The 18,253-nt window shown below is 37.6% G+C and overlaps 1 protein-coding gene across 2 annotated transcripts; it reads left to right on the top strand.

The window, feature by feature from the left end:
* Positions 1–550: 550 nt before the first annotated feature.
* LOC102238295 (hyaluronidase-2-like) lies at positions 551–18,021 on the top strand. 2 transcript variants are annotated; one of them, XM_023338800.1, is made up of 7 exons: positions 551–718; positions 12,545–13,142; positions 13,415–13,663; positions 13,799–13,945; positions 14,048–14,134; positions 15,017–15,211; positions 16,150–18,021. In XM_023338800.1, exons 2-7 carry the CDS (start codon positions 12,588–12,590, stop codon positions 16,528–16,530), a joined length of 1,614 nt encoding a protein of 537 aa, XP_023194568.1. In that variant the 5' UTR covers positions 551–718; positions 12,545–12,587; the 3' UTR covers positions 16,531–18,021. The 2 variants fall into 2 exon arrangements, with proteins under 2 accessions (XP_023194568.1, XP_014324669.1); XM_014469183.2 differs by lacking the exon at positions 551–718 and having other exon boundaries at positions 12,392–13,142.
* Positions 18,022–18,253: the final 232 nt, after the last annotated feature.

Raw genomic sequence — 18,253 nt, 5'->3', positions numbered from 1 at the left:
TCCATGCACACACAGCTTCGGTGTTACCAAAAGATCCAACGAGATCAAGCGATTCAATCAGAGGGTAAACTAGATTAGGGTGATTGGGATTTGTGAGGGAGGACAAAAGTCGGAGGGGGAGGAGGGAAGTTTAAGAAACTTAAAAATTATACTTAATTAAAAAAGGAGATGGTTTTGTCTAGCCAGGAGCCCCAGTGGGAGAGCAGCGGATTACTGGATTACATGGAGCGTCGCTGGTCATGTGAGGCAGCATGGTCTACACTGACCCAGCTTACCATCTTTGAGTAAGGAAGCTTAGCCTGGCTGTGAACGTGAACACACACATGGTGCTGTCCAAGCATCCTTCAATCTCCTGGAAAGACCTCAAATGACTTCTCTATCTCTGCTTGGCTTCCTCTCATACCTCTTTTATATCTTTCCTTCTTAGTTTTTTCACCTTCTCTTCCTCTCCTGACACCTTATAATTCTCTTGACTATTTCTGTCCTCTTATCTCCTTTTCTTCCTCCTCGTCTTTTCCTGTCTGCCTCCTCCGGGTGTGAGGAGCCTCTTTCTGCTGCATGTTTCAGCTCACCCATGCCCTCACAAATCCAGCAGTATTCACTGCCTTTTGTATCCAGGGGAGTAAACAATGACACTGAAGACGGAAGAATACCCAGTTCAGAACCAGGAGCAGAAACGTGTTTGTCCTAAATAGAGGACGCAGGAATATTATCCTGGGTAAGTTTAACTTTCATTGACTTGCCAGCAGTGCATACAGCCTGTATTTTGTCACTCTAGTTCGGTGTTTGAGCAAATTGTACAAGCACAAGCAGTAATTAAGTTGCTTATTTTTTTTCCCCAGCAATTTTGTCATGATATAGCTTGCAAATTTAAAACCTATGTGATCAGCATACAGCTTGCTCCCTTTCTAGACAGTATTGCAAAAATGTCATTCACATATTTTGTATTTTTCAATGTTCTGCCCTGGCTTTATGTTGTACAGATTAAACTGACTTAAGCTAAGTGAAGTTTTTATACATTGTTCTCTGTGGCAACATTTTAATCCATGCACACACGCTCTGGAAGACTTCCTAAACTGGATTAATGTAACTCCATATCAAATCAGGGTTAGTATTAACTACGCACTGGAAGATAATAGACATATTGCATTTACAAACTGCTGAATGCTAAAGTTTGGATCATCGATGGAGCTTTATTATGATAAACCTCAATCTTTGTACATCATATTATAGGAGAGCTCCTATAGGAGTTTTGTGGGCAAATGATTAAAGACAGGGAACAAGCTCAGACATGGCTCAGTCAAAGACTGTAGACAATCCCAAGAAAAGTTTACTTCCGTACTTAGACGGAGACAATAACAAAAGGTTAACTAGATGATTGGGAGGATCACACATGAGAGCAGCAGACTAGAAGTCAGAGCAGAATTAGTGGAATAAGGAAATGCTCCTTCACAATAATCCTAATAATGAAATGGAAAATCAACAGTTAAAAAAAAAAGTCTACATGGCAGCAAAGAATAGTTTAATAGTTTGCAGCATTAAATCTTAATCAGTTTTATTATATGGAGGAATTTAAAGGTACAATTATTGTATTTTATTTATAATTGTAACATTTTGAGTGTCTTTTTAAATGACTTTGCAAACTGCTAAATGATAAACACATTACATATTTAACACTTAAATATGTAAACGTTAAATATGTAAACATCTGAGAGCAGACTAGTCAGAGCTCAGTCGATAAATAAAAAAATGAAAACTAACTATACACACACTTGTTTATATAAATAACTTTTTGTTGTTGCTGTTTTGCAGATTGAATTTTACCTTCCAAGTTAAAGGAAGACATAATTATTGGGAGGACAATATATTAAAACTGCGACTTGTTGTGATCTTGACATGAGAGACAGAGATGTATGTACATATATATATATACAGTATATATATATATATATATATATATATATATATATATATATATATATATATATATATATATATATATATATATATATATATATATATATATATATATATATATATATATATATATATAGATTTATAGGCAGAAAGTGTGAAGTAATTGTGTGAATTTAAAGATTTCATTGTCTCTTTTAACACTTAGTATGTTCAAAATTATTTTGTCTTTTCATAAGTGCTGTTAGACATAAAATTTTAATTTCACAATTTATTATTCTAAGTTAAATATATCTTCCTTTCTTATGTTTATATTTTATACTTGATAATAAATATTAAATATTGTTTTAATCTTTGTAAATTATTTTGCTTGCTCTGTTTAACTGATTTATGTTATAAGGTACTGTGACATAGCATAGTCAAATTAAACCTAATTAATATTAGATCTCTTTAGCATGTTAATAAATTTGTACATCTATAAGTCCAACAATTAATTCATAATTAAATAATTTGAGTAAAGGTGGTAGTGGGTTTTTTAATCCATGTGACGTTTTAACCACATTTTTACATCACAACTGCGTTTCACCCGATGTGTTTCATATCTTCTCCGAAGCTAGTAAAAGTGTGACCGCTTTTTTACTTTGTTTTAACCAACTAGATTAGCATGTTGATGTCTTGAAGTTTGGGTTAACAAAGACGTAAAGAGTAAGACGGTTCAATCTCTCCACAAGTCATCTGTGTCAAACGCTGGCTGGCATAATCAAAAAATGTTCTACTCATTTTACTGGAGAGCTGAGCGAGTGTGCAGATGGTAAAATATGAAGACACAAGTGCCTTCTAATACTCATTTCATTTACTTTGTTAATCAATAAACTCACTCACTGTATTTGCCTGGAAACCCAAACCCAGGTTTGAGGTGAGGGAGAAGCAATTATTGCGACTGGATATTGTCCAGATGTGCTCACATACCTCGAACATTCAGCCAACACGGATATAATTCAGTCATTTTTATTTCAGTTTGGACATTTCAAACGCAAACTTAAGGGAAACAAACAAGGCATGGGCCAGCAAAACATTCTCTCAGTATGTTAAACTTGAGTAGAAGTGCAATGGCTACATGGTAGGAACGGACAAAAAATATGACAAAAAATATGTGCTATCATCTCGATTGAAAGCAGTAGCTATTCCCACCAATACCTACTGCTGTTAATGTAATTGACCCATCCGGTCTGTTAATGTAATTTAACAAAATTCATAATTCATAACATCGTCTAAATTTAGAAGTAGCTTTCAAGTTCATATTACACAAAATAATATTACTTTTTGGTATTCCCCTCTATAGAAAGCTTCATAACATGCTGACATCAGCTGGTTAGTCAGATGTGCTATTTGCTCCGGTAAGCCAGTCTGGTGTTTAGTGTTTCACAGAAACATAGCTCATAGCTAACATGATGGGCTTCTGTGTTTATATTACATTTGTGACTGTATTTTCTTTACAGCCACAGAATATTTTGGTAACTCTGGCCCTCTGTCCACTGACCGAACTTACCGTGGTTTTGGAAAATAAAAGACATAATGGCAAGAAACTTGATGGTATTATGAAATAAGAAAGTGCTCAAGGCAGATCTGTTGCAGCACCATAAATCAAACATTTTACTTTTGCCATTTTGACAAATTTGCTGAGAAGGCAGTGAGGGGAAAGAGCAGAGCAGAGGGCAACAGGCTGCTATGTACTGTACACTGTCCCCACCTAGGATCCAAACACCGGGCCAACTTTCACCGTAGACTGAATCAGTCAGAGTGAAGGATGGCTTACTTTGCTTTTTAAGCAGTGATAAACTGCTCAAGAAGAACTCAAAACTTTATCAAGTTGTAAACTGGTTTGTATACTTGACATTTTTCTTTTTTAATCTTTTAAATTTTTTTCATTGAGCGTGGTTCATTGCTAGTTACTGGGAATACCTTGTTTGCTCCATCACATTAATGAGTATGCTTTAATTAAATCAGTGATTTATATTAAACTCAGTCATGCATAGGCTGTACGTGAACTTGACCTGCCGTCTAACGAAGGACTCACGTGAAGAGCTACTTTGCTTTAAAGGATCTTAAAAGGTGGATCTAATTGCTAAATGCAATTTAACCCTTCACTCAATGATTTAATTACAAAAATATAGCAACAGTTCACCAGTCTGTCTGTTTGCATAAAAGTTTGTGCTATAAAGACGTTTTTTCTAGGTATTTTATGGGTTTTTCTTTTTTAAAACAAAGCAACAAATTTCTGGGTCAAGACATTCCTATTTAACAGTATTTTAAAAATAGACTGAATTTTATTTTCTGGGAAGAACAACAAAAACTACACTGAATTTAAAAAATATACTTTTTATAACTTGGATCAGGTAATATTGAGGGACATTCTGGGAGAAAAATCAGTGTAGTTATTAAACTTATTTCAGTATCTTTACACCCTAATATTTATTGGATTTTTATATGACAGATCAACACAAAGTAGCTCATAACTTGAAAGATAAAGCAAAAACACCCACAATTTTGGAGTTGTATGTATATGCATATACGAACAAAATCTGAATATGTTACTGAAAAAACCCACATAAACTTATGTTTCCAGTTTACCCTATTATTCCCACAAAGGGAAAAATTTGCACTGTACAATTAACACCTAAAATGAACTTTCTGATCTACATGCAAAACATTACATTGTGTGGCAGAAACTAACACTGTGTAAAATAGTAAAATATGGTGCTGGCAGCATCATGCTGTAGGTGTGTATTCCTATAAAATGGACAAGGAAAGTGGTTTAACCTGATGGACTTACGGATGGGGCTAAGTTCAAATCAATACAAACCTGTTAAAAGTTGCAAAAGACTTGAGATTAGAGCAGAAGTTCACCTTCTAGCAGGAAAACTACTCTAAACATACAAGCCAAAGCTTTGTGTTAGAATGGCCCAGTCAAAGTCCAGACCTCAATCAAATTAAGAATTTGCAAGGCCTGAAAGCTGATGTTCACGAATGTGACTTATTTTGAACTATTTCTAAAAAAAAAACAAAAAAAATGTCATAAACAAACATGTGTAAAACTGGGGCTGAGCGGATCTTGAGAAATGGCCTGTGATTCTTACAGCTTTAGTTGCAGCTGAAGTACTGACTCAGGTGATAACAAATGTACTCACACTTTTGATATTTTTATGTGTAAATATCTACAGAATTTTACAAAATCTCAATAATATATACTGATGTTTTTCTTTCCAATGGGACAAAATTGAAAAGAATTAAAAAAGTAATTAACAGTTTTGCCAAGCACCATATGTAAATATTAAGTAAAACCTTTTGGGATGTGTATCAAGTCCAAATTTCAATTAAACTCAAGGACTCAGTCTTCTCCTTACAGGCAGATGACCGTGGGCTGTCCTTGTTTTTCTCAGTTCCAGCTGTACGAACTCTTCTTATGGAATTAACCTCACAAACCTTGAGCATTTAGTTCCACATTTGGTGTGCACTGCTGTCTGATCCAACCTAACGTAACCCTTCCCACCTGTCGCCACAAACCGTCCACCCTGCTGCCTCCCTTCGACTGACACGGCACCGCCGAAGGCTCTTAAAACTCGTTTTGTGCGACAGAAATGGTTTTGCCGTCCTAGCAAAGCAAGCAGAATGGTATTCAGACAAGTATTTTTGACCTTATACATAAAAGCATTGTGTTATCAAGATAAAAGTGTTATTTTCAGAATTTTTACTGACAAAATGTAAAAAATAACTTAAGTTATTGATTGATTTATTCCAAATACTAAGTCAACAAATATCATAGGATAATATTTCAATGTTCAAATGATTGGTGTTATGATGTGTATTCATAAGAAAGAGCCCAAGAAGAGGTGAAATATGGGTCCAGCAGCTAAATAACATTAGCTGCTGGACAAAATAGAAAATGACAAAGATAGAGCAACTCAAAAGGCTGTAGGAGTCCATTTTCTTCCTCTACTCCAACAATCATCATCATAATCTGACCTGAACACCAACCATTAAAAATAAGAGCAAGATCTCTGAAAACAGGCCAGCTGGTCCTGAATTTGAAATGAAAACACTACGTTAAAAGTCACCCATAACTGTTTGGACAGTCCGTACAAAGACACGCTGATCCAGCTTTTCTGCGTGGTCCTCATTAGTTCCTACTAATCGGACCTGGCCAGGTTCACCTGAGGAGAAACCACAGGAGGCTCCAAGAAACCAGTGCGAAAATACTGAGAAGTTCTTCCAACACAGTTTAAATAAGTTTGACTGATTTAAGGCTTTTATTACAGCTGTTTGTTATTGTATTGTCTGTAGCCTTAGAATACATCACCCTAAACTTAGATAACTTAACCACCTTTACAAAACATTTAATTATTTTAACCCCACGTATGGACCATTCGAAATTGCTCAGGTGTTAGGGATTAACAAATTTTACATTTTTACCTTTAAGGCTTTGGTCAAAATGACACTTTAAATCCAACTTTTGCAGACTACTGCTGTCTGAAAATGATTGAACACACTGACTTAACACACATTTACAAATCAGGCGTGGTCTCAAACCAATCTGATACAATTAATCAATGGCTTCATTAGTTGAATTAGGTGTGCTTGAAACAAAACATTGTATAGTTACATCGCATGCTAGAGCTAAAGGAACAGTGGCTGCATCACCTGGATGTAGCAGGAAGACGAAGGTATCAATGGCAGGTGATCAAAAAACCTGTGGTAAGACTTTGCGGCAGCAGCCACTGCAGTTTCAGTTTCTGAGCACTGATATCATCAGTGTCATACAAACGCTACTGAGCCAAAAACCTCCAATATTCCCCAAACTTTATAAATAACCCAAAACGGTTTGGGGTTCTATTTTGGCGAGTGACGACTGAAAAACCAGAACTTGTTGGGCCAATGAATCAGCAGTACTGTACGTCTGGAGGAGGTAGAAATAAGCATGCTGAATACAGCATGATGCATAGCAGAGGGTCAATGGTGCTGTGGGGTTGCTATCCCTCCTTTTAAGCATGCAGGGTGTAGGGGCCAAGTAGAATTCAGTCAAATATCTGGAAGTCTTTGAAAAACTGTCAAGCTGTCGATGAAGAATCTGAAGCTTCGAACAGGACAATGACTCCAAGCACATCTCAAAGTTCCTTAAGGCTTGATTTCAGAAGAAGTCCTGGAAGATAGTACAATGGTCAACAGACCTGTACTCTATTGAAAAACTCAGGTTGGATTTGGAAAAGGCGAATGCAGCACAATAAAAAGGAACTGGAGGCTTTTGTCCATGAGGTGTGGGAGGAGATTTTTCATGACAGCAGAGATGAGCTCTACTAAATACCAACGCTGCTGACATGAACAGGTGCGGTAGTTGTTCAAAGTGGAACTGTGTGATTCATTTGGAGAATCCACTTGCATTATTAGCTAGATTATACTGTTAACATTGTTCTTTGGTGTGCTTATTACAAACAGCAGCTAGTTTGTATGCATATGCAGTGGGGCTTGAAACATTTTAAATCTGCAGGGACATTTATTTTGGCTTGACACAGTTGTGGTATTTATGTCTGGAACACCAGCTATAAAGGGAACTTATTGGTTGTTAAGCTGTTTCTGCATGAAGCAAAAAAAAGCGTAGAGCTTCAGTTTATCAATAATGCTTCATAACATAAAAATCAAACACCCACTGTATCTGTGATGTAGCTCAACAAGTTTTGGTAAAGTGGATCAATCAATCAATCAAATCAAATTTTATTTGTATAGCACATTTCAGCAACAAGGTCTTTCAAAGTGCTTTACATCATATCAAACACAGAAACACAAAGTTATCAAGTGGGGGGTTCTTGCTTTTGCATCCATAAAAGGTTTACTGGTTACACTCCTACTGTGTTATATGGAACGAAATACCTATTGGTATTTTTATTCCCTCTCATGCTCACAATCACACAGTTGATGTAAACGATGTAAACAGCCTTTCAACAAGCTTCCGGATAAAACTGAACAGTTTAACTTACCAATAAATAACATGAAAAGCAAAAGAGGAAAATGCAGACACGTGTGAAAAGAGAAACTTTTTTTTTTCTGAACGTGGAGGAGCATAAAGTGAATTCTCAAGGACTAGCAAATCATATAAAATGTCATAATGTCATCGTTGGCTGTAAACATGTTCTGCTAATGTGGATGATGAGTGCGTGTGTCATAAAGAAAAACTGAGCAAACTTTCGACTGGCGGCAGCTCCTGTGTGGTCGAACGGCTCTATGAGTCCAACCTAATCCATTTAACTCTTTGGTAAACATTGACTTGTTGCAGCCTAGCTGAACTGGTCCTTTTGTTGGCCTCCAGATGAAGTGACGCATTTATCGTCCTAATCTTAGCCGCTTTCACGTCCTCCTTGGCTCCTCGCACTTTTCCCATGTTTATCGAGCAACTCGCCACAGGAAAATAAAAACAAAAAAACACGTGGCCCTGCCAAAGAGAGGCAGAAAATAACACCTTCAAGGCTACAAATACGATAAAGGAGACATCAAAGAAGTTCTCTAATTTAGAATGAAAAGCTTCGATTTCTATCTTGAAGTGGAATAAAGCCAAACACACGACATTGGGTTGAAAGAAACCCTTCCTGTAAGCAATAATAACGTCTAGCAGCATGACGATGATAGCATTCAGCTTCCATTTGCGAGTAAAAGGATTATTTAAAAAAAGAAATCAAATTCCCAGCAGGCCAGACCTCTATTTATTTCTTATCTAATTGGCACAGATTAGAAGCTTTCATGGTGGAGAGGCAACACATTTACTGTGTGCGAGCGGGAAACACTTTCCGTAGAAAAATCACATGCTGTTTCTCTGCTAAAAATGACTTTGCTCTGGGAAGGCTAAAAAGTGTAATCCTAAAGTAGTTTGTTAAAAAAAAAAAGTATTTAACCTGCTACTCAACCCAAATACGATATTTTATCAGTAAATTATCTTAAAAATAAAAAAAAGAGAGAAAGAATAATATAAAACATAAATTTAAAGTAAATTGCTTTTTTTTCCAACTTTGAACAGAGGAAGCAGCAGATTCAAGATGAGCATTTGAGCAAACAGAAAAGTAAACACAGAGAAGAGGCTTATCCGGAACAGATTAGCCACTTCTCACGTTTACCACTCACTACAAGCAGAGAGATAGGGATTACATCCATCATGATGGGATTACAGCTATTGGAATAAAAAAGGTAACACTTACAGGCCGAATTAATGTCACTTTGGAAAAAGGGAGATGATGTTGATGGGAGAGAAACAATCTTTGCTAAAAGTCGAAATTTTGTTTGTATAAAAATTGCTAAGAGAGAAGGTAATCTTGAATCAGAATGCATTAAAAACGGAGAAGCGTGTTATTTGCTTTTCAGTAGCAAATCTTTTAAATCCACTAACATGTCTCCTAGAACAGAGCTGGCAAAAGATCAGAGTGTTCGCATAACATCTATAGGAGATTTCATACGTGAAATAACACTGCTGAACATGTGTGTGAACATGCATCAACAACACTAATTTCACCTTCGATCAAAAAAGCATTTTTTTGAATCTGCATGATCCCGAAGAGTTCTGAGAAAATATTCTGTAGACTGGTAAGACACAATTGGACATTTTTGGAAGGTCCGGTTTAGTTTTTATGTAAAACTAACAGTATTTCATGAAAAGAACGTCTTACTGACAGTCAAAAATAGTGATAATAGGGGCTGCTTTGCTTGGTCAGCATCAGGACAACTTGTTTTTTTTTTTCCTTTTAATAAATATAATCATTGTTTGAAAACTCATGTTTGCCTTCATGCAGGTTATCTTGGTGTGAAGTTAAAATTAGTTTGAAGATCCTAAAACAACACTAAGTATGACAGAAAGGTGAAAACAGAAATCCAGATGTGCCCTTTACATTTGATGTGCTTAATGTTTTCCATGTTGGCTTCATTTCAGTAACAATGATTGCTTCCCCCGTGAGCAATATCTCATTATGACCCACAATAAAACTATGCTAGATTCATTCAAAGCAAAAAAAAAAAGAAAAATCATTACTAAATAACTCATGTTTCCTGCATATTTTATTTCTCTCCCTGGTTTAAGGCACCTGGATCCAATGGTGGCTCATCTGAAGGCCTAAGAAGAACATTGACATGCTGAGAAGATTGTTACTATCACCAGGGAGAAAACTAAAACATGCAGGATGCCGGCCCTCCAGGACCCACTTTGGGCACCCCTGATATACAGTAACCCCAAGTTGCTGTTTTGTTTTTGCCCACATTTTTCTACCTGCTCAGTTTAGAGACCAGCAGGACTCTCCGTAGTGTGACCTCTGACCACAGTGGACTTAGTAGCTTTTAATGTTGGATGTCTGGAGGCTTATTTGACACCTGTCAACATTCATTACCACGACCCTCCATTGGTGATTACACTGACATTTTCAGTGGCACTTCCTTGAACAAGCTGGATTTATGAGCAAAATGAAAGTGCATTCACTTTAAGTTAGTACAATTTACAGGAAACGTGTTGTCTACCGTATGTCACCTCAGGCGAGTTGTATTCACACAGGCATCCTTAATAAAGCATTGTGCTACAAATGATTCAGATACAAAAATACGCAGCAAACAGATACAAGTTTTGGCTCGTACATTTTGACTGACACATACCTACTATCCTGTTAGGTTTTACGATTTTTTGTATTTAAAAATATTAGACCAGCTATTAGTATAACGAGGCAGGATAATTAGAAATGTCTGCAGCAGACATGCTGCATGGTATGAGTGGAAGACGATGCTGGTGTCCCCGATCTGTGTTTTTGTCAACATGCAGGACTCTCTGCTGTGTTTTAGGGGAATTTGGTGACATTTAGAACAGCATCTATTATGTCTCCGCCAGTCACTTTTCACACAGAGGGACATTTCCGTTTTTTTAATGGCTTGTTAGAAAGCATGCAGCTATTTGTGTCCACGACGAAAGTCGCTAGCACTAACAAGCAACTGTTTAGCTTTTGTCACCAAAATGTGACAATTTCTTGGTGAAAGAAACAAGCTGGAAGATATTAAATATTGATTTCTTGTGTTGCCAATTTAAAAAAACTGTAAACGATTACATAAGGCAAAAAAGAGGATCAAGTTGCATCTTTTTACTGATTCTACGATTCTACGAGTGTGAAAATTCATTTAAAGACATGTTTTAATCTTTAGGCATCATTTAAAACCTTACAAAACTTTGAATTCATTATCTCTAATAAGGTCTTAAAAGACAACTAAAGAAACAGATAATGAACACCACTGTAATTTAGCATAATTGTAATACTGTACAAATAAATAGCTGCCATTTAAATAATTCAATTTTGTTCTATTTTTCTGATTCTGATGTTTTAGTTGTTTGCTGAAGAGAAGTCCGGCTTTTCAGAGACTGTGTGGAGCAGTTCATCTACCTTCGATCAGCTAAATGTCTCCCTAATGAAGCTCAATAATGATAACTGGGTTTCCATAATGAAAAGCTTTCTCTGCGTATTGATTTGTTATAAGATCCAAACCTTACTGCAGAGTGGCACTGATCCAAATCAGCTCTGACCAATGAGCACCTTGTCAATTCCTGAACATTTGTTTTTTTTTTTGCTTTTCTGCTCATTTAAAAAAATGGATTCCTCTCATGCTTTTTGGTCTGCAAAGAATCAGCTTTGTACTTTGATACACAAATAAATCACAGCTTAGGGATATTTGTTTTGATCTAATAATATGGTAAATGTTGTAGTCAATTCTTTGTTGGATTCATAACTAAACCAAGGAGTCTTGGTATAGATATAATTAAAAGTGACACGTTTTAATTTTGTGGTTGATGTTTGTGTCTATGCCACACGAAAACAAAGTTTACACAAATGAGTTTGTATGTGTTTTTGTCCGTGAAAATCTGAATTAGTCAAAATTGCATAGTTAATGATGGGCTTTAAAGAAAACCATAAATGGCATCAACCAGTGAAAGCCTGGCTGATACAAGTCTAATACTTTGCTTATTTGGGTGCAGCTGAGCAAACTACACTTCCACCCACCATTTTTTGTTTATTTATTTATTTATTTATTATTTTTTTAACTAAAAATTTACATATTTAAACATTTAAGTGTAAGATAGTCAGAATATAGAAATATGTTGAAAATGACTAACTATAAGACTTTATGACTAACTATAAGACTAACTGGATTTATTAACAAAATGAAAGTACATTCACTTTAAGTTAGTACAATTTACAGGAAACGTGTTGTATGCTGTATGTCACCTCAGGCGAGTTGTATTCACACAGGCATGATATTTTGGGGAGTTTGGTAACTACCCAAAATATCCCCAATGAGGTTATCAGTTTGGTAGAGTCGCAGGCAGGTGGTTTTTGAACCCCCTCAAAAAGGAAAAAACCAAAACTGTAAAAATTGTGAAAGAAACCAGGCCAGCACATCCTTTTTTTCTTATTTTGTCTGTTTCCTTGACCTTCAGCATACACCAAGCTGTGTCCCAGAGTCTTCTAGAAAATTAAGCATATCTTGTGATTTGTACAGCTGTCACTCCTGCTCACCGTTGTTCCATCACTAATCAAAATTGACTTTGTTTCATAACTGTGTGTTCCAGCAACATGATTGGCTGTGAGGGCCTGAACAGCTGAGCTGCATCAATGGCGTGGGCCGAACCACAGCTCCATCCAGATCCACAGCCGCTACCAAAACAGACACAGTGCACACTTCTGTTTTACTCATTTTTACTACTGTTCTCGATCGGTTCCTTTGGTAATGCTGGTCCAGCAGAACCTGCCCGTCTTCCACTCCTGTCTGGACAGCCTTTCATTATCTTCTGGGGGATCCCAGACTCTTCCTGTGCCGGTCGCCTAAACCCTACGTCGTTTGGCATGGAACGAGAGGGTCGAGTAGCCGTCTTTTACGAGGATTCGCTGGGTAACTACCCATATTTTCTGGACAAAAACACACCAATCAACGGAGGGATTCCACAGTACACACGACTGGATGGGCATGTGCAGAAGACGAAGCAAGACTTGGAGGCGGCTTTGCCTGCGCCCCGGTACCTCGGCCTGGGGGTCCTTCGTTGGGCCGAATGGGTCCCCCAGTGGTCAAGAAACCAAGAGAAACAAGCAATGTACCTGGAGGCTTCCAGGAAACTGCTCCGGGGTTTCTTCCCTAAATGGACCCCAGAGGAAGTGGAGAAGTGGTCACGGGTAAGGATAGGAGGTCAGGACAAAAAAATTGAGATGTGGGAGTACAAAAGAGACAGGAAAAGAGTGTAAGATTATTTAAATATGATGTAAGCTGCTGTTACAGAAGTACGGAGGAGTTATTCTCATACTACCTGTCATAGCTCAGGAATTTCTGCCATTTAGTTCTAACATGTCTATTTAAACACACATCATCATGGCCATGATTTAGCCATTTCAGGTGGATTACAGGAATTTATTGGACATTTCTGACAGATATCCTCATCTTGCCACAGGTGGACTTTGAGGCAGCAGCTCAGTCAGTCATGGTGGAGACTCTGCGGGAAGTTAAAAGGTTGAGGCCCAAGGCATTGTGGGGTTTCTCCCCTTACCCTAACTGCTATAACAGCGACCCGGCCCAGACCCAGTTAGGCAATTACAGCGGCCAGTGCCCCCCTGCAGCGATGGCCCTCAACGATGAGCTTCTGTGGCTGTGGAAAAGAAGCTCTGCGCTCTTCCCCCTCCTGACCCTGGAGAAGCGGCAGGTATACTTTCACATTAGATAACTAACAGATTCCATTTTTGTGGACTTGGGGACTGTGTGGTGGTCTGAACCAAACATGAATGTAATTGAATATAATTGTACTTGGTATATTGTTTAAATCTATATTTTTCTACAGGGTGGGACGGTGGCAGCCAGGTCCTTCTTGTCAAGACAAATAAAAGAAGCACTACGAGTAGCATCGGTGGCTGGAGCAGAGTTTGATCTGCCTGTTTTTCCTTTGGTAAAGAGCGTGTATGTTTCAAGTAAAACTTTCCTATCACAGGTAAGACATTAGAAACAAACTGTCTAGTAATCTTAGAGTGCAATTCCATAAATGAAGTGACTAAAATCTACTTTGGGAAAACCCGCTTTTCTTTTTTTTAAGGCTGACCTCATCAACACTATAGGAGAATCTGCTGCCATGGGAACAGCAGGAGTTGTCATCTGGAATAGAAGTGAGATGAAAACAGAGGTACTCTACATAAGAAACACCAATATGAAATCACTGTGTAAATGATTATACAAGTATCCCACTTTGGATATATTCCATATACATCTGGGATTTTATCACAGAGTTGCTCTCTACCATCTTCAAGTTATCAAAAAGCTGACGTTTTGTAGCTACGGCTGTATGTTTAGGGCCGTGTTGCCGGAAGGCAAACCTCTGTCCCATTCTTAAGTCATTTGCAACCTCTCACCGACCTACATTTACCTCCATCCACCGTTCCATCAACTTGCCAGATTTCTTGTGCCCTCTGAGGAAAAGCAGCCTGACAGCATGATGCTGTCACCAACATGTGCTTCCATAGTGCACTTAGATTGATGTGCAGTGTTAGTTTCTTTGAAAAGAAACATTGCAACACAAAAAGTTCTTTTTTTCCCTCCCATATGACTATAATATATTTTTCTACATGCTTGCTTGTGGCAAACAATAAACTGTAATACTTCTTATCACCCTGGAATGAAACATGGTGGTGGCAGCATCAAGCTGCGGGGAAGATCAGATGTTTACTTGCAAAAGTGTTAAGAACGACTGTCTGCTAATCTATTACATAAAATACATTGAAATTGGTCGTTTCAAAATTGTAAAATAACTTGGAGGGTAAACACTTTTGTAAGACAAAGTGAGAGGTTATTATTTTTCAAGATTCCAGCTCAATCAGAACCTTTCTACTGTTTCGTTTTTTTATCTATCTGTCTTATTTTTGCTTCCAACCTCTTTCTCGTACATCATTTGGCATATCTACCTGAGTGCACTAATCAGGGCCCCTGATCTTTATAAATCAAACCTGTTCAGCCTTTTGCCTCCTTCATCCTACATGCTTCATCTGCTCATGTCTAATTCTGTCCCCAGAGAGAGTGCCAAGACCTGGCAGTGTTTGTCCGTAAAGTCCTGGGCCCTTACACCGTCAACGTTACTACTGCAACTCAGTCCTGTTCCTCCTCCCTCTGCCAGGGGAAGGGTCGCTGTGTTCGTCAAAATCCAGACAGCTCCGCCTTCCTCCATCTACCGTCCCAACCCAGTGCTGCAGACAAGTCCACAGAAAAGGTAGGAAAGTGGGATTTTAAAAGCAAAATGTTGATACTGTGTGTTCTCTGACTTTGTAAATTTGTGTTTTTATGATGTGAAGCACTTTGAACTGCAATGTTGCTGAAATGTGCTTCACAAAAAAACTTCACTGATTTATATTGTCAGAGCAGGTGCAAAGGTGGGAATTTTATGCTGCTACAGTAAACTATAAACAGAAGTTGACAGCTATTTTCTATAAGGATGGAATGATTAATCAAATATATAGTGGTTAATCGGTTATTGAAATAATTGTCAACTCATTTAGTAATCGATTCATAGTTAACTGGAGCACAAAGAATAAGAAGAGGACATTTGCTGGAAAAAAAACACCCTCATCCAAAACTGTACAAAAGACAGCTTTGTCATATATATATATATATATATATATATATATATATATATATATATATATATATAATATATATATATATATATATATATATATATACTGTATGTTTAAAATGCCAATAAATACAAACATAAAAGCTTCTTAGTCTTTTTTTGCCACAAATGAAGAAGCGTACACTAAGGGAATGCTGTGTTATTGCATTTTAGACAATCACTTTTTTTATTTAAAAAAAGGAATATAATTATCAGTTTGCCTTTTTAATGTACAGTATGTCTAATATTATATAAAAAGGCTTAAGTGGTTAAATTATAGAATAGTCAATAGAATTGCCGATTACTAAAATATTAGCTAGTTGCTTGCAGACCTAATTTTTGTTTTGTTTTCTTAAAGTACCTTTTTTGTGATAATTTCAAAACAGAAAAATAAAAACTACAGATTCAACCAAGCACGCCGAAATGTCAATGACTTTTTATTTATCTCTACTCTAGATAGGACAGACACTGTAAAATGTAAAATAATGGAGTTAATCTTCTAAAACAAAAGGATTACTTTTATCGTTTTCTCTCAGGCAGAGGGAGCAGAAGCCACCCAACAGCCAGATGCAGAGACTAAAGCGGCTGAACCAGATCCAGCTGAGATCTGGAAAAAAGACTTCCAGTGCCAGTGGTACAAGAGTGCAGATGGGGAAATCTCTGAACGGCAGCCCCCCAAGGACGGCGTGTCTGTTGGAGGAAACGCTGAAGGCAACACTGGGAACACAGCGGAGACCAGGACATCTTCCACAACAAAAAGTGCCTCTGAGAATTTGTTTAGAGGAAGTGATGTTGCTGGTACTGGAAGTCAAACAGTTTCAGTAGAAATGCAGACAGACAATGGTACGAACCTACTAACAGTCCCAACCCTACAAACTTTGCTTCTGCTGCTGGGGGCTGGATGCTTATGCCTGTGACCTTAAAATAAAAACTAACCCAGTCTTCATCAAAGAAGGCCTGTGATGTAAACTGCAAGTACAAACCTCAACAAAGTGCCTTTTAAAATGTCTTGTCTCTGACAGCTGTAGGATTGCTGCTTTGTAGCTAAATTACTCACTTTATTTTTAATAAAGGAATTCAAACTATATTTAGAGCAGACATCACTGAATGTGCCAAGACACGGTGATACAGACCTTAATACTGACAGAAGGAAAGAAAAGGAAACAGCTGTTGTGTGGGCTGGCTAGCGAATGTAAAGGTTTATGTACTATGGCAGAACTTTAGAAAACCGAACCCACACCTCTGTCTCCACACATTTACATTCTTGTTGATCTTTGTACGTCGGGTTGGTGTAATCTCCTCTTCTCCATTTCCAAGTCATCTAAAAGGACATTTCATGAGTTGAAGGTCAATGATAGAAATTATTTTAAAAGGTTATTGCTTTTTCACTCCACCAAATCACACGGATGATTTAAAAACCCACCAAGGATTTGGGATTGTTGACCCAGCTCTGTTCAGAAGTTCCTAGGTTGCACCCTGACAGACAAAGGGGAAAGTGCTAGTTTGGTGGCTTTACCAAGAACCCCCAGAATGCTGTCAGACAGGCATCAGTCCAGAACTTAAAAGCGGAATCCCACCAGGCGAGATGCTACAAGAAAGGGATCCTCATTCGCACAGCCAGGTCTCTGTGGGGTACATTCGGCCTGACGCATCCCCAACGACCACAGGCCGTCAGCCAGGACGCCATCATGCTGCGGTGTGGCCCACGCCCCAACACAAACGGCAACACGCAGAGGAGTGCAGCGACACCGCCAAAGCCTCCCGAGATCATTCCTACATCATCAGTCCCATTAAAACAGCGCAGGCACAAATGCTTGAGACTGTTTTAGTTGATTTTTTTAAAAACTCAAAAGGAAAAGTTAACATGTGTAATCCAACAATACATTTGCACATATCCATATACAGTCACAACCAGTGTTTTTTTTTTTTTTTTGCACTGCAACCCAAATGTAGTGCAGCTGAAAACAAAGTGGCAAACTTAACCGTCACCTAATTTCATGGTGTGGAAAGCTAACATCTGTTAATTTAGCACTAAATCCCAAATATTGCTAATTTACTCTCAACTTTCCACACTCAGAGGACGTTTTTCTGCTGACTCCATGCGGTATGATGTGAATTTCAGGCAAAGTGGCTATTACTCCAAATAAATAATTCACCGAAGCCATCCTACATTTGGATACCTTTCACTTGGAAGAAAAAAAACACCTCTTCAAAAAGCTTCCACCTTTACCTGGTCTTCAATTGATTGTATTCACATCGCTTTCTTTTATGTGCTCGTGGTGTTTTATGGCTGATCCATACTTTTGTAATTTATGTTGTTAGCATTATTTACATCTTGTCTGCGCAGAACTGTGATATATTAAATCTGCTCTAAAAACTGAATAAAAATGAAAGGAAACTTTGTAAAAAGTGAGCTCAAACAAAAACGCAGCAGCATAAATAGATACTACAAAAGATATTTAGCTCTATTATATATCTAAAGGATTAATAAATCCATTCATATTTCAGATATTGTTTTACGTGGGAGGTCATCTCTAATGTCAGATCACACAGTGAACAGATCCATCATGGAAAACAACTTTCAATTTGTAATTGCTGGGAGTAAACTCTACATAGAAAATGAATTGAGCAAAGATTCAA

Source organism: Xiphophorus maculatus, chromosome 1 (assembly GCF_002775205.1).
Source record: "Xiphophorus maculatus strain JP 163 A chromosome 1, X_maculatus-5.0-male, whole genome shotgun sequence".
Lineage (NCBI taxonomy): Eukaryota > Metazoa > Chordata > Actinopteri > Cyprinodontiformes > Poeciliidae > Xiphophorus > Xiphophorus maculatus.
Note: the sequence above shows the minus strand (reverse complement) of the source record. Positions and strands in the feature narration are given on the sequence as shown.